At 43.5% G+C, this 17187-nt stretch overlaps 1 protein-coding gene across 3 annotated transcripts in view; it reads right to left on the bottom strand.

Annotated features, from left to right (window-relative positions):
* The window catches only part of ETV6 (ETS variant transcription factor 6), a 289205-nt gene that overhangs the window by 49634 nt on the left and 222384 nt on the right, over positions 1 to 17187 (bottom strand). For all 3 annotated transcript variants that reach the window (XM_070371102.1, XM_005890040.3, XM_070371103.1), the window contains one exon: positions 8789 to 8953. In XM_070371102.1, the coding sequence (XP_070227203.1) occupies positions 8789 to 8953 (165 nt within the window). The remainder of the gene's footprint in view (positions 1 to 8788; positions 8954 to 17187) is intronic.

Here is a 17187-nt window from a genome sequence, read left to right as displayed (position 1 = left end):
TTTATATTCTCCATGTTTTTTTAAAGCCAGTCAGTCCCCTACTGGGGGTGGTATGGGCATTTCCAGTCTTCACTGTTATGAATAGAATTACTAAGGGTATCTTTTTTGACTTCCTATTGGATTGCTTCCATGGGATTTTTCTTTTCCTAAAATGGTGTTATCAGTGAAAGGGTACAATTAGTTTTAAAGTTCTTATTATACACTGCTGATTCTCCAGAAGAATCGGACCAATGAAGAGTGTCATCAACAGGGGTACCCAGAGCCCCTCCCCGTGGGGTTTCACGGCGTTTACCTTGAGTTCAGTAGGTTTAAAGCGGAATCTTCACATTATTAAAAGCTGGCATTTTTCAGAGGTGACAATTTACTATGTACATACCCTCCTACGAAGATAATTAGAAGTAACACATTCTTACATGTGCAAAGCGTTCTCTTCTCTTTTTCTCTCTCTTCTGTTTTTATTCAGAGATTTTAGTTTCCCTCTGACCAGTTACAAAAAAATAACAGCATATATGGTGTGGGAGGGACACTATTCAACTCTCTGCTGCTCTTTCCCGCCCGTGACAGGTTCAAAATGACGTCTGAGGCCTCAGTCCCTTCAGTTTCATAAATTCAACAGTGAAAAATCCAACTCAGACACAGGCCTGGGAGATCCCACTGGTGGTCTAAGAACATTCCCATCGTGGGACTGCTTGGTATTCCAGCTCTGCTCTATCTTCATTTCCAAGCATTCCACTCAATCCATTTTTATAGCCTGATTGAATTACAAATCTTTTAATTTAATACAGAGTGCTTTCTGTGACCATAAAAATAAATTCCTCTTTCACTTAGGAACAAATATTTGAAATTTATTTGATATCTATGTCTTGGACACAGAGATCCTGGGGAAAAAAAGGGAGCAGGTTGTGGGAAAATTGGGATATTATATATATAATATATATCTAACATAAATATTTTATATATATTTAATTATTTACTTATTTATTTATTTGGCTGAGCCAGGTCTTAGTTGCAGCATGGAGGATTTTTAGTTGTGGTATGTGAAATCTTAATTAGTTGCAGCATGTGGGATCTAGTTTCCAGCCAAGGATTGAACCTAGGCCCCCTGCATTGGGAGCATGGAGTCTTAGCCACTGAACCACCAGAGAAGTCTCTGAAAATTTAAGAGGAGACTCACTCAGGAAGACATCTAGAAAGACAACTGCCTTTTCCTGCATACAGAAGATAAAGTAAGGTAAACCAAAGAATAAGTTTGTGAGAAAATCTAAATATTGTGACATAAGTATGCACTGTCAGTTACAGGAAGTGCTGTATGTTTCACATGTTAAAATATGACTCTGCATAGCAGAGCGATCAGTCAGTCATCACCAACATTTCACCAATGGGATAAGCAAAATGCTAACAAATTCCATGACTCTCCTGTAATTGATTTATCTGAGCATTTTGCTGATGGGCAATACACATATTTTTGGCTTGTTTTGCTCAAAGACACAGGAAGAGAAGAGAGAGGCAACTCTGGGTATCTTCAGTCAAGGGTCATGTTTGTTGGAACTCCCACACTTTAGGGCTAAAATTCCCCTCTGTTACCCATGCCCTGAAACCCAGTGAGTTGAGACTAAAGCAGCCACTGGACTCAAGCCAGCAAACCACCTACCACTGCTTAATAGAGATTAATAGGCAGGTTGGTTTCCTAGGAAACATATGTAGATACAGACCAGTATTTAAGTTTAACCTTTAAAAGAAATTTAATATATCTGAAAGTCACAAGCAAAACACATTTCCAAAGAAAAAGATGCTGGTGGGCTGGAGAGGAAGAAACACTTTGTAACATCACACTCCAGTATGTTAAAAACTCATTTACTTAGTAAAACCCCAATACATTTTTTGCTGAATTAACCTGAAGGAACTTTGAACGTTTCTTGTTTTTTACAAAGCATTGATAAAAAGTCTAATATGAATTAAATTAATAACACTTTTTGTTCATTTAAATAAGGAATACTTAAATACATCCCACCTGAGTATCTTGCAATGGATAACTCTAAATGAGAGTGTTAATATCAATGCTAACTTGTCTGTTCCTTCGGATTAATGTGTTTTCTCAGAGTCTCAAAGAGGTCAAGTAACAATTGGAGTTATTCATTTCAAGGCATTCAATAAATTCATAAAATTCAATGAAACTCCTTTGAATTGAATCATCCCAGACCATTTAATGTGATAACTACCCAGTTGCCCAAGGACTAGGTAAAATAATCCTGTCTGGATGAGGTTTATAAAATAGAGATTTTTTTACACTTTTCCTTTAACTTTGTGAATATTATAAATTTGTCATCCTGCTATATCCTGATTAGAAGATTATTTCAAAGAAAAGCTACCATTTATATTCAACCTTGACATCTTCCGTTGGAGATAATATCTTAAACTATATTCTGAACGTTCCCTGTTTTAGTCTAGTGGTTGAAAAGGGAGGACATTTGTCCTGAAAGTGGACAGCATAAATGTAGTTTGTTTAATTGGTTGGAGAATGTGGGGTTCAAGGAGGCTACTGTATTTGACTGAAGGTATCTTAATAGTTCAACTAATTATAATTCATCGAACTCTTGTTCTCTCCTGTCTACATAGGGGATGAGTTGTGTCAAGGAATGTTATTTCTATGCACAGAAAACATAACTCTGGGTGAGGCCAGGCAGGAAACATGGCCGGGAGGAAGCTGTGAACTTCCATTCATGGTGATGGCCCATCAGATCCTTCTGTTTCATTCTAGCAACACTATGACTAGTGAGAAGCTGCTGCTGCCTTGTCTTAGGCAGCAATAAAGGTTAAAGAAAGACAGGAAAAAACTGGGTAAAGTCTAGGTTTTTTCATGGTATACAGTCATGAAGGAGACTAAAGTATCTATTTACTGCCTATAGGTGGGAAGTCGTAATGCTTACTCAAAGCTTAACACTTTCAGTGGTTGAAGTTGGGTTGAACTATAAAGAGCGTTTGGGATCCCCAGGGTGAAAATTCCATTTTATGGACAAGGAAGATAAGAGCAAACGAGGTGATGATATATGTGGAAGAGACATGTGTAGAATCTGGACCTTGTGACATCTACTACGTTGAAGGCAAGAGCAAAGTGCAGGTCAATAGAAGCAGTGCCAAATGTTTCATATGAGAGAGAAACAAGGTTTTCTATTTATACATTGTCTCTACCTAAGGAGAAGGTGAGCAGGTATATCACATCCTCATCACCTTGCTGGCTGGCTACCTACCTCATGGGAAGGGTCATCTCATCATCTTCTTATTTCTGTCTTCCAATTCCTCTGACAATACTCCTGTTCTGTGGCAAGTTTTCTGATAGCCCCTACTGGCAGGTATCACCTTGATATTCTGTCCATGGCTTTCTGGTTGCTGCCTTAAAATTAAATTACCTACCGCATAGATTTATCTTTAGTCTCAGCTCGATATAATGGGGGATGCTCTGAAATCTATTATTCCCAGCTTGGCCTGGCTTCTGTCTCAGACTTGTGCAGAAAAGGGCACATCTTCCTGAATGCTCTGGCATCACTTGGCCAAAACGCCAGGATAACCACTTCATGCCTAAAGCATATTATTTTGGTGTCACTGATTCCATCCTGGACTTCAGAGTCTCAAATTAGGACTGTAGCAGTAGCACTGTACCTGGTTTTCCTGCTTTTAGTGGCCCAGTGAATCTACGCTACGCACTGATGGCAAGTGTCCAGAGACCAAGTCCCCTACATACAAACCTTCAAGTTGCAAACTTTCAAAGACGTGAATGCGCTTGCCCTCCATCTCTTACTGCTGATGGTCCTTCTGTTCCACCATCTACTGCCTCCTCTCCCTCCTCCAGTCAGTAACTCTTCTTACCTGTTCACTGGATGCCAGCCCCTGTATGCCAGCCATTGGATTACACTACTATACTTTCCAAGGTATGGACTGCAGCCCACCAGGCTCCTCCATCCATAGGATTTTCCAGGCAAGAGTACTGGAGTGGGGTGCCATTGCCTTCTCTGTCAAGGTACTATAGTGTAAGATAAAAAATGCTTTATTTATTGCTTTTTAAAATGTATTATTTGTGTGAAAAGTATTATAAACTTATTATAGTACAGTACTAAATAGCAGATTGTGTTAGTTGGGTACTGAGGCTAAGTATGTTGAACTTATGCACAAACTGGACTTAACGAATATGCTCTCAGAATAGAACTCATTTGTATGTAGGGGACTGACTGTACCAAAGGGAGAGCTTCAATCATATCTTTCTCCTGATCAGAACCTTTCAGTGGTTTCCTATTATTTGCAAAATAACATCCAAACTCCTTAACTGGCTGTAAGATACTCTTGGATTGGGTCATAATTCACCTAATATTTATTGAGTGCCAACCAGATGTCATGCCCTGTGCTAGACACTGGAGACACGGCAGCTGAACAGGACGCAGCCTGAACTTTCTACTCTGAGAGAGGATATGGAATAGAAAACAATCTCATGTATCACAGTGTGAACCCTGTGTATGTGTGTCAGGGGCCATGACAGAATTAGGAAATGTTCTGAGATAAAACAAACTGTGGAAAATTCTTAAAGAGATGGAATACCAGACCACCTTACCTGCCTCCTGAGAAACTTGTATGCAGGTCGAGAAGCAACAGTTAGAATCAGACATGGAACAACAGACTGGTTCCAAACTGGGAAAGGAGTACGTCAAGGCTGTATATTGTCACCCTGCTTATTTAACTTATATGCAGAGTACATCATGCCAGATGCCAAGCTGGATGAAACACAGGCTGGAATCAAGATTGCTGGGAGAAATCAATAACCTCAGACATGCAGATGACACCACCCTCATGGCAGAAAGCAAAGAGGAACTAAAAAGCCTCTTGATGAAAGTGAAAATGAAAGAGGAGAGTAAAAAAGCTGGCTTAAAACTCAACATTCAAAAAACAAAGATCATGGCATCTGGTCCCATCACTTCATGGCAAATAGACAGGGAAACAACTGAAACAGTGACAGACTTTATTCTTTTGGGCTTCAAAATCACTGCAGATGGTGACTGAAGCCATGAAATCAAAAGACACTTGCTCCTTGGAAGAAAAGCTATGACAAACCTAGACAGCATATTAAAAAGCAGAGACATTACTTTACTGACAAAGGTCCATCTAGTCAAACCTATGATTTTTCCAGTAGTCATGCATGTGAGAATTGGACCATAAAGAAATCTGAGTGCCAAAGAATTGATGCTTTTGAATTCTGATGCTAGAGAAGACTCTTGAGAGTCTTGGACTGCAAGGAGATCTGAAGTCCTTGGACTGCAAGAGATGCAACCAGTCCATCCTAAAGGAAATCAGTCCTGAATATTCATTGGAAGGACTGATGCTGAAGCTCAAATACTTTGGCCACCTGATGCAAAGAACTGACTCATTAGAAAAGACCCTGATGTTGGGAAAGATTGAAGGCAGGAGAAGAAGGGGATGACAGAGATGGCTGGATGGCATCACCAACTCGATGGACATGAGTTTGAGCAAGCTCCGGGAGATGGTGAAGGACAGGGATGCCTGGCGTGCTGCGGTCCATGGGATCAGAAAGAATCGGACATAACTGAGCGACTGAACAGAAAAGAGGATCAACAGGACTTCCCTGGTGATCCAGCTGTTAAGACTCAGTGCTTCCAATGCAGGAGGAACAGGTTCACTCGCTGTCAGGGAAGTAAGATCCCACATGTGGTGCAGCCAAAAGGAAAAAACATGAGGACCAGCACCTCACCCAGATTGAGGCAGGGAGACGTGGAGGAAAGGAAGGTACGGTGGAACCAGGGATGTGCGGAACCAGGGATGTGGGGACGGGAGAGTCAGGGAAAGTGTTCCTGGAGAAAGTAGCAGAACTTGAAGAGGCAAGCAGACAAGGGTGAGGGGTGATGAGTAATGACGAACAGTGTTTCAAACGAAAACTCGTCTCCAAGGTCCTCCTCCACATGAACTGGCCTCACTTCCTCTTCAACACCTTTCCCTCCCGCTTCTTGTTCACCTTTCACAGCTTTCAAAGTCTGGCTCGGCTACCACACAATTGAGCCTCATCTGACAACCCGGCTAGAAATCACTTCTCTCTCCCTTAACTTCCTCAGCCAGCTCTCTTGTCTTCTGGCATGGAGCTACTCAGGGAACACTCACAGAATGAATTTCTACTGCTCCCTCTTAACCGTGGCTATGATAACCATGTCCCAACTAGCGCACCAGCCTAATGCTGCCTCTTCCATCTCCAGGTGGGATTCCTCACGGCCGCCCAAACCCACTAAGTTAACGCTGCTGCAATGACCCGTCATGCAGTTCCATCCTTCACGTTCCAGACCAGCTCCACTCCTTTTCTGAGGCCCATTCATGCTGCTCTCTCCTTCCCCAGCTGCCTCTGCCTTCAGGTTCAGTGTGATCCTGCCTTCAATGGGGTGGTGAGCTCCCTTCCAGCCTCCCACATGGCTCACCCTGCAAAGACCCGACAAACTGGCAAGGATGTACTGACAGGTTTGCTATGTCTCTGCTCCCAGCTTTAAGGAAAGCTGAGAGGTCATTGGAGAAATAAAAAATCAGCAACAAAAAGGAGCACCTGACAATGATTCTGTGGCAGCCTGGATAAGAAGGGAGTTTGGAGGAGAATGGACATGTGTATATGTATGACTAAGCCCCTTTGCTGTCCACCTGAAACTATTATATCACTATTAATCGGCTACACTCCAGCACAAAACAGAAAGTTAAAAAAATAAAATATAAAAAAGGGCGTACCTGAGATATGAGGGGAGGCAGAGAGAGATTTACAAAGAGGAAAGCATGCCCAAGGTCTAAATCAAGTCAACTTAAAACACATCATTGTGTTTTCCTTTGTTTGCCCAACATGAATGACTTCTCCTGAACACTGACGAGTTAGCATACATTTCCCTCCAGATGGGTAACTTTGCCCCTTTGAGTCTAATCTCTGAGTTTCCACTGGAACAGAAAAGGGAAGTGTTTTTGCATTAAATTAAAAGGAACTCTCAAGGTTCCTTTCAGGTTGGTTTTATTTATTTATATTGTTGTTTTACAGTTTTCTTATCCTGAGGCTACAGAAAGAATCAATGAGGGAAGATGAAATGTTTCAAGTATGTCTGTGTCCCTTCTAAAACCTTCTCAGTGCCCTGGTTCTCAGCTGTAGAAGTTTTCAAGTTTCCATGAACATCTATACTTCTGGGGGAAACTTCCCTTTTATCATTTCCTCCTCTAAACGGTTCTGCTGCAACTGGGAAAAGCTGGGCAACGCTACAGTTCCATACACATCCTTATCTTGCCCTGTGTGACAGGCCGTTTCCTCAGGACGGTTAGCTAGTTTATTAACTCCTGGCCAGCCTCCAGGAGTAAAGAAGGGTGAACACAGATGGGGACAAAGCCAAGACCTTGTGCGGGACCTTTGCCCTTAAGTCAAGGAAGAAAGGAGCTCTGCCAGGCAAGTGACCTCAAAGTGGGGGCAGCAAGGAGACTTGACAAGGCAGGACCCGTGGGTCCTCGAATAACTGTCCTCAAGAGGCAGAAACCCGAGACCAGGGCTCCCCTTGGACATATGGAGTTCCCAAATCTCTTCTAAAAATCCATCAAGGGGACTTCCTCAGTGGTTCAGAGGTTAAGACTTCACCTTCCAACACAAGGGGAGTGGAGCGGGTTCAATCCCTGGTCGGGGAGCTGAGATCCCACATACCTTGCAGCCAAAACATAAAACAGAGGCAATATTGTAACAAATTCAATAAAGACTTTGGTAATGGTCCACATCACAAAAAATTTAAGAAAAAAAAATCCATCAAGTGTGAGAAATGAAATTAGAAAGTCTGTTTGAGTTCTTATCCATATCACCAATACATTTTGTAGGTACTAAAGCTTGTTACTAAAGGAAACTTTTACATGTGGTTTTAGGAGCCCTTATTTCGAGAAATCTTTCTTGTTAGATGAGCCAGAGGAAACTGTCACCTGTATCCTTCAAGAGTTGTACAAACTATTTGGGTTTCCCTGGTGGCTCAGACGGTAAAGAATGTGCCAGCAATGCAGGAAACCTAGGTTTGATCCCTGGGTCGGGAAGATCCCCTGGAGAAGGTAATGGCAACCCACTCCAGTATTCTTGCCTGGAGAATCCCATGGACAGAAGTGCCTGGCGGGCTACAGTCCGTGTGGTTGCAAAGAGTTCGACATGATTGAACGACTAATACCAACACACAAAGTATTCAACATAAGATTCATACTTCAAAAATTCACAACTTCCAAAAGAAATCACCTAAAGCCCTTTGAATATAGGTCTCAAGTTGTCTGAGTTACAAGGATCTCCACCTTCCCCAGCCCTTCTCACCCATTCGCTTGTTTCTCCTTCCCCTTTTACTCCTCCTGCCTCAGCACCACTCATTCCCTGCCCTCTCCTGTCTTTGTTTTTAACTGAGCAGTTTGCATCTCTTCTGAAAGACTTCAGAATCAGAAGCAAGGTGGAGAGAAAGGGCTTCTTGAACGGATTTTCTTCCTTTTATGGTGGTACACTTGGATCCCTTAAGTTCCAGGGTCTGTGGGTCTGAACTAGGTCACTTCTCCTAAAAGTCTCTCCTGGACCTGGAAACCCTTCCTCTTCTCCCCTCACACTGGCCCTCATGAGCAGGATCCACGCTCCACTAAGCAGGGTCACTGTCCTTGCATTCACGGCGACCTGACGTGGAGATCTCCTGGGAGCATGAGTCGTGACAAAGGCCAGCGCTGGAGACCAGACTTCCCAGACTGAGCCCAGGTCCAGAGTCCAGACTCTCACCTGAATGAGGAGACCGGTAGCGAAAGTCCTCTTTGGTCAGGAGTAGGAGAGCCTTGCCGTTCATCTCAAATGTGTTGCTGTCAATCGGCCTTAGAGAAAACTCGTTTTCAGCCCACTTGAGCCACTGGGCTACGTCATCTCTGCTCCAGAACATTGGCTGCAAGCCTGTTGGAGAGAGAGCAAGGCAGAAAGAAAAGAGAGAAAAAAGATCTCATCAGTTAGACAGCCGAGATAAAGGGAAAAGATTTCTGAATGGTTAACAAAACTGAGTCTCCATGTCTGAAGAGCCCTTAGGGTTCAACTCTGAATCTCAGGTAGAACTCTAGCTTCATGAGTGTCAAAGTGTGATATCAAATGAATTTTTTATTTAGAGGCAAAGTGTGTGTGAGGGGAGAGAATTGCTTTTTGTGTCTCTAAGGAACCATAGGTCTCACAGCCCTGTTCTTCCTTGCCCAGCTGCAGTTCCAGGGGTCCTGAAGGTGCAGCTCTATAGAGGCCTGAAGCACTGAGGGGATGCGGAGTCATAATAATGTCAGTGGGCTTTGGATGCAATTCTAGAATCACAGGGCTTCCCTGGTGGCTCAGAGGGTAAAGAATCTGCCTGCAATGCAGGAGACCTAGGTTTGATCCCTGAGCCGGGAAGATCCCATGGAGTATGACATGACAACCCACTCCAGTATTCTTGCCTGGAGAATTCCATGCACAGAACTGATTTGATGGCAGCCCAGTGTCCTTTTGAAGTGAGAATGTTCCAGAGTGGGGCTTGACCTGCCAGAGATGCCAAATAATATAGTGTTCCCTGCAACTTCTTCCAGAAAGAGCAACTCACTCGTCTTGAGGACACTATCAGCCTAGCCTCTGGGAATGAGAGGGCAAGGTAAGGATAACAGGTACTTGTTCATGTTACAACTTCCTGGTGGGGGTGGCACGTGAACTCTGAGTAGGGGCAGGAATGGGTTGGAGGGAGGGCAGCCCCCCAAGAGGATGGCTCAGGCTGGATCTCTGTCTGGAAGCCTGACTGTGAGTCTGTGTTTTCATTTTATTCTGTGGTTGTGGGAAACCTTTGACATATCATATGAGTGGTTTAGAGAACAGTAATTCTCAAAGTGTGCATCAGGTACCCTTCTGGGTTCCCAAGACCATCTCAGCGTGTCTAAGAAGTCAAAACTTTTTGTAACCATATGAAGAGGTTACTTGTTTTTTCTGTTGTTGTTCTATTCTCAATCTTTCATGAGCACACAGTGGAATTTCCTAGCAGCTACACAGCATGTGATATTAAAGCAGACACAAGAATCTAGCCTTTTTTTAAATGAAGCCAGACATTAAAAAGACTTGCAAAAATGTAAGACAATGCCACCTTTTCACTGATTTTTTTTTTTTGGTTTTGGAAAACATATTCATAAATACATATTTATGTTAACATATACTTGGCTTATTACTTTTTAGCGAGTTGACACATATTTTGATATGTATTACAACAAATAGTAAAAATTTTTGGTTTTAATTTCCAATACAGTACACATAGATAGATAAAAGCCACATGAGCAAAGCTTTTTGGGGGTCTTCAATAATTTTAAGGGATTAAAAGAAATCCTGAAACCAACTGTTTGAGAACTGATGGGTTAAAAGCCAGATGCTCAGGAGTGCTTTATTCTCTAAAATATTGTATGATCTAATAGCTCAAATACAACAGAATCAACGGTTGCTAAAAGGAACTTCAGTCTGTTATTTATTGGTGGTTACTTCAACTTGCTAAGGGGACTCTGTGAGTGTGCTCTGACAGCGTCCTTCAGTCTGATCCTGGAAAAAAGGACCTTTCATTTGTCAGGCATCATAAAGAACTGGTCTATTTGGATGGGCTACTTTTCCTTCTGGGTGGATGAGGAAATGGAATAGCTCAGTGCCCTTGAGAAGATCCAGGGTCTCTGGGCATGACCGGTGGCTCTATCTTTCAGGTGGCTCCTTTGCAAAGTCTAGTTTTACGGAATGGCAGCTGGTTCCCTTGAACTCTGGGGGAGTCCTTCTGAAACTGGTCCACTGTGTTGGGCACGGATAAAGAACTATGGGCACTGAAATTAGAGATGAGCTTCCCTGGTGGCTCAGATGGTAAAGAATCTGCCTGCTTTGCAGAAGACCCAGGTTCGATCCCTGGCTGGGAAAGATCCCCTGGACAAGGGAATGGCTACCCACTCCAGTATTCTTGCCTGGAGAATTCCATGGATAGAGGAGCCTGGTGGGCTACAGTCCATGGGGTCACAAAGAGTCTGACATGACTGAGTGACTAATACAGCATCATAGAGTTTTTTTCTTGGTTTTTAAGTTTCACAGTATTTTTTTGTCACATGGGGAATAAAGGGGCACTGTAAAATAATACCATGCAATATGTTACTGCTTTACGATCTTTAGAATACACACAGCAACTAAAGAATTCAGGGTTTTGTTTTGGACTCTTGACTGGGCCAAGAAGCAATGCCTATGAAAAATGGTCCTTGGACATGGATGGACTTGGAGGGCCTTATGCTAAGTGAAATAAACTGGAGGAAGACAAATAATGTATGATATCACTTATATGTGGAATCTGAAAAATAAACTAGTGAATATAACAAAACAGAAGCAGACTGACAGGCATAGAGAAGAAACTATAGTTACTAGTGGTAGGGGGGCAACACAGGGGTGGGTGAAGTGGGAGGTATGAAGGATGTACAGGCTCAAGGATGTCTGGTACAAGATGGGGAAATATAGCCAATATTCGGTGATAACTGTGATCTTTAAGAACTGTATTCTTAAAAGTTTAAAAAATGGTTTAAAAAGTTAAAAAAAAAATGGTTCTTGGACATAGGAGGTACCCCAACTCTTTCCAATGACCTTAAAGATGCATATCTGGGACCATAGAGAGGTGGGGACGGGCATGAAAAAGGCTCAGCAAAATCTCAACTTCTGAACCAGTGAAGAAAGGCCTTAAGAGTCCACAGTCATGGTGTCACCTCTGAAGAGGAACATCGGGGTGTCTAGTTATTAGGGACTTTTCTTCTCCTTCACACGAACAGCGAGAGCACAGCCAGCACTTTGGGGACAAATATGAGGACCGGCCAAGCGTGGCTGAAGGAAGTGCCTGGTGGTGAGAGGACCACAGAGCAGAAGATGCTCGGTCAGAAACAGGAAAAAGGATGGGGCTGCTTATTGGAAGTGCGAGTGCCAAAGCAAATACAGAACCGAATCCCACTCGGGAGGGGAAACGAGAGTAAAATGCTGAAGTTTCTGCAGAGGAGACACTGAAACAAGAGAGGCGGGTGAGAAGGGGGTGGGGGATGCAAGTAGTAATTTGAGGTTCTTTATATTCTATGGAAGAAAATACTCATGAGTAATCTTTTCCCTAAATACAAGAAGAGTCACACACTCCAAACAGACCTGCCGGTTGAGAACAACTGTTTCTCTTTTCACTTCCCATTAATCTCTCCTACAGCCCAGCCCCTGAAGAAAGCAAAACCATAACGCGGAAACCCCCTTGCCAGGGGATCCACTGAAGGCTCTGGGCTTGTGGGCTCAGGGGACCCGGTGAGTCCCAGTCAGTTCAGGAAACACCATGGCAATTCCAGCAGTTTTACAAAAGTGACCCCGACAGACCAAGCTACCTGCTGGAGGCCAGGCTACACATTTATCAGAATCGCCACCACTCTTCCCAGGAGAGAATGTGGACACATTCACTGAGCTGGAAAGAGGCTTGATGATAAACTCTGGTGTTCAGGACTTCCAGGGTGGTCCAGTGGTTAAGAATCCACCTGCCAATGCGGGGGGACACGGGTTCAGTCCCTGTGGGCTGGGAAGATTCCACAGTGCTGCAGGACAGCTAAGCCCGTGCACAGCTACTGAAGCCTGAACACCCGAAAGCCCATGCTCTGCAACAAGAGAAGCCACTGCAATGAGAGGCCCGTGCACCGCAACTGGAGAGCAGCCCCTGCTCACCGCAACTAGAGAAAGCCAGTGTGCAGCAATGAAGACCCAGCACAGCCAAAAATAAACACATTTAAAATAAAACAAACAAACTCTGGTGTTCACAGGCAAGTCCCCCTGCTAGTTCCTTAAAAAGTCCTGGTGTAGGATGTGCTTGGCTACTCTGACTGAGGAAAAACAAGCCCCCTTTGCTCAAACCTTAAGACCCCAAGGCCTGTGTGTTATAGCCTTGGACTCAGAGTCATCTTTTAAACACTTTGACCATCCAGCACTATTTTGAGCACTTTATGAGTATCAGTTGATTTGACTGCATACTCACAGCAACCCTATGAGATAAGGTTTCAGGGTGAGGAAACTGAGGCCCAGTGCATTTAAGGGATTTGCCCAAAGGCATGCAACCAGAGTCACAAAAGGTCCTGGGATTCGAAACCAGGCTGTTTTGGTTTCTGAGTCTGTGTTCTTCCGCACCACATTCTCTGACCCACGCACTTCCCATTCAGATTCATTTTCAACATCTATTAGGGATTCAGAAAAGACTGAGTGAACTGAATCCTCCCTATTCAAGATTTTGATCCTGGGAGGTTTCTCAAGTTATCAACGAACTAAAAATAGAGCCAAAAATCCTGTAGATCCCTGGAGAAATACATTTATACAAGGGAGTAAGGAGGTGGAGGTGAGACTCTGCTTTTAACTCATCCAGGAAGGCTTTGCATCACCAGCTACTTGCTCATAGGCACTCGTCGCGTAGACACTGATCCTGAGTAGACAGCTGCTACAGTACTCTTGCCTGGAAAATCCCATGGGCGGAGGAGCCTGGTAGGCTGCAGTCCATGGGGTCGCAAAGAATTGGACACGACTGAGCGACTTCACTTTCACTTTTCACTTTCATGCACTGGAGAAGGAGATGGCAACCCACTCCAGTGTTCTTGCCTGGAGAATCCCAGGGACGGGGCAGCCTGGTGGGCTGCCGTCTATGGGGTTGCACAGAGTCGGACACGACTGAAGCGACTTAGCAGCAGCAGCAGCAGCAGCAGCAGCAGCGTAATAGCACACAGGCAAGACCAGGGAGGACTGCATCACAAGTAACTTGTTTCACACTTATCTCTTGCAACGTTAACTTGCAACATTAACAAAGGGACTTCCCTGATGGTCAAGTAGCTGACTCTGAGCTCCCAATACAGGGGGCCTGGGTTTGATCCCTGGTCAGGGAATTAGAGCCAGCATGCCACAACCAAACCCCGGCAAAGCCAAAAAAAAAAAACAATTAAGTTAGAGAACTTATATGTTAATGATCATTAGTGAAAAGAAAAAAGACAGAGACCATTATTATACTGTACCTACATCATGTTGTTCCCTGTGTACATAACAAGCCTGCGAAAGCCACCCTAAGACCCGCATTTGGAATGTCATTTAATTTCAGAGGGTAGCTGAGATGATTTTATACAGAAGAAATGAACTGCTATGCTTAAGAAAATTACTAAGCATTCCACCGCACTTTTTTTTCCCCCAAGTGGGTCAAGTCAAGTTCATGGGGCCGTACCCTTTAATGACATACCCAGACCCTTAAACTTCCGTCTGATAGTTCTCCAATTCCACGTTCAAAGGAGCAGCCACGTTCATCAGTACACGCTTAGCCTCATTTCAGACTTTCTGAGTTGTGTTTAAACTAATGATGGAAAGCGTGCTGGGAGTCAGGGACCTAGATCTTACTCCCAGATCTGCCATTAAGTAACATGTGTTTCTGGGCCAGTCACTCAGTTTCTCTGTGGTTCAGTGGTTTCATCTGTTAAATGAGGGGCTTAGAGTATGTGATTTCTATTCCCTTTTGGGTTTAATATGGTCAACATGCTTCCACTTAATATGAATCCTAAAATCCAAAGAACTTAAACAGCCAGGACCTTTTTCTACAGAGCAACTCCATGCTCACGACCATGACCCAGAGACTGTAACTTCCTGAAGGCTCCTCTGAATCACGGAAAACAGATTAAGTTACTTTAAATAGATGTTGGTGCTTATGAGTGTTTTTATTATATTCTAATTCTTGAAAATTTATAACCTGGTAATGGGTTATAATTACCCAATAATAAACATAACATTTTAAGAAGGTGCTTTCACATGGATGACCTCAGGTTATTCTCCAAAAAGCCCTGTGAAACCCACTGCAGTCTCACTTCAAGTTGAAAGATGAGGAAATAGGGGCTCAGAGTCATTAGAGGATTTTGCTGGTTTGCATAATAGTCAATTCAAGCTCTTTTGCTGTAGTAAACATCCATCAGAAGCAGCCTTTATCCTAAACGGTCTGTATACACAGAAATTGGCTACAGAATCAGTGGCTTAGAGGACAGAAGCAGAAAAGACAGAAGACAACCCCCACCCATCTGACTCATGAGGAAACTGAAGCTGGGAAAAGTTGAGTTTGAACCCTCCTCAAGCTGCCCCAGGTTTCCTCTTTCCAACCTCCCATGGGGTCTCATAACTTGATCTGATGACAAAGAAGCATTCTGTCACCCTTGACAGTGAGGACAGCTATCACTTCCTTGCTTAGTCATCTTGCCTTTGGATTAAACATCCTTCACTGGTCCAAACAGAAGTTCAGTACGGCCTTTTTCAGAGCCTCACCAGCCTGCCTGCTTCCTCCTGAGATCCTCTGTGGCTCCCATTCCTAAACATAGTGCCAGAGGCAGGACTAGAACCTTTCTATCTCTGGACAATGTTTTTATTCATAATAGCGAACACTGAGCATTTACACAAGTCTTCACTACAATGATGATTCTTCTCATTTTGTAGAGGACAAAACTGCAGTACACGATAAACGGAATTGGTGGGGCTGGGACTGAAAATCAGACCCACTCAACACCCCACCATATGGATTCTCAAGTGGCCCCTTAGACTGTTCAGAATAAAAAAATTTCGGAAAGCTCCCAAAGGCGTAACTCGAATTTGCTGTGTGCTGGCAACTATTCACGCTGCGTTTACATCATAGTCACAACAGATTACATAGCATTTACATTGTGTGAGGAATTATAATGTTATCTAGAGATAACTTAAAGTACATGGGAAGGTATGTGTAGGTTATATGCAAATACTATGTGATTTTATGTAAGGGGCTTGAGCATCTATGGATTTTAGTATCTAGCGGGGGCCGGGGGGCGGTCCTGGAATCAGTCTGCCACGTGGATACTCAGGGATGTCTGGAACAGCAGACACTTAGAAGCATTTATTGTGTGCCAGGCGCTTTTCTAAATGTCTTCTGTTTGTAACTCATGTAATCCCCACAGGGATGCTATACAATAGAAACATTCACCATCCTTATTTACAGAGGAGAAAACTGGAACACTAGGAAGTTAAGCGACTTGGCCAAAGTCACACACCCAGTGGAAGAGCCAACATTTGAACCCGGTTGGTCTAGCCCAAAGTTCCTATTAATTCCTTGCCTCTCTAAGGTTATTTTGGTGTTTTGGCAGGACGTTAAATTAAATTCAGGATTAAAAAAAAAGAGAGAGACAGAGAAGTTTCAGTGATTGTGTGAACTTTCACAGTATTTAAGCAAGTAGGCACGTGGCACCAGCTTGGAAACTCCGTGTCCCTGCTGTGTGATCTCGGACAAGTTTCTTAACCTCTCTGTGTCTCACTTGCCTCAACTGGAGAATGAGGACAACTCTCAAGTTGACAAGCGAGTGCCACTGAATCACAGATGATGTGTTTGTCAAATGTGTTTGACATAAAGCTAGTATAGAGTAAGATGATTCAATGATGATAGAAGATACAAAGGACAGTATTTGGCATACAGCGAGCATTTTATAGTTACCACCATGATTATTTTTATAATCTCCCTATCCTGCACATAATAGCTGCTGTTTGTAACCCACCTGTGGAGAAAGTATATTAGCCAGTATTAGATTTTTACCTTGCCATTTTCCATCATCATTCCAGCCTGCAGCAGTCCCTCCAGACTGAGACCTATATCCAGTATCATCTATACTTCACAGCTTCATGTCAACTTTGCCTTTGATAAGCATCTGTTACCTCAACAGGTTACTGACAAAGTGCTGATTAGCTGAGGGCTGAAAGAGAGCCTTCTGGTGACAAACTAGCCACCTCCTTTTAGACGGATACTGATCAAGTTATTGGCTCCATTTGGAGTATGTGTGTGCCCGCACTCAGTTGAGTCTGAGTCTTTGCAACGCCATGAACTGTAGCTCACTAGGCTCCTCTGTCCATGGAATTCTCCAGGCAAAAATACTGGAATGAGTAGCTATTCCCTTCTCCAGGGGATCTTATTGACCCAGGGCTATAACCCACATATCCTGCGTGGCAGGTGGGTTCTTTACCACTGTGCCACCTGGGAAGCCCTGGCCCCATTTGCATACAGGTGTTCAATGATCAACCCCCCTAACTACTCCGGTATTTAGATACATCTTTCTAGTTCAGCCATAAAAGGAACCATC

This window comes from Bos mutus, chromosome 5, assembly GCF_027580195.1.
Source record: "Bos mutus isolate GX-2022 chromosome 5, NWIPB_WYAK_1.1, whole genome shotgun sequence".
Classification (NCBI taxonomy): domain Eukaryota; kingdom Metazoa; phylum Chordata; class Mammalia; order Artiodactyla; family Bovidae; genus Bos; species Bos mutus.
The sequence above is the reverse complement of the archived record's forward strand: the minus strand, read 5'-3'. Positions and strand labels throughout refer to the sequence as shown.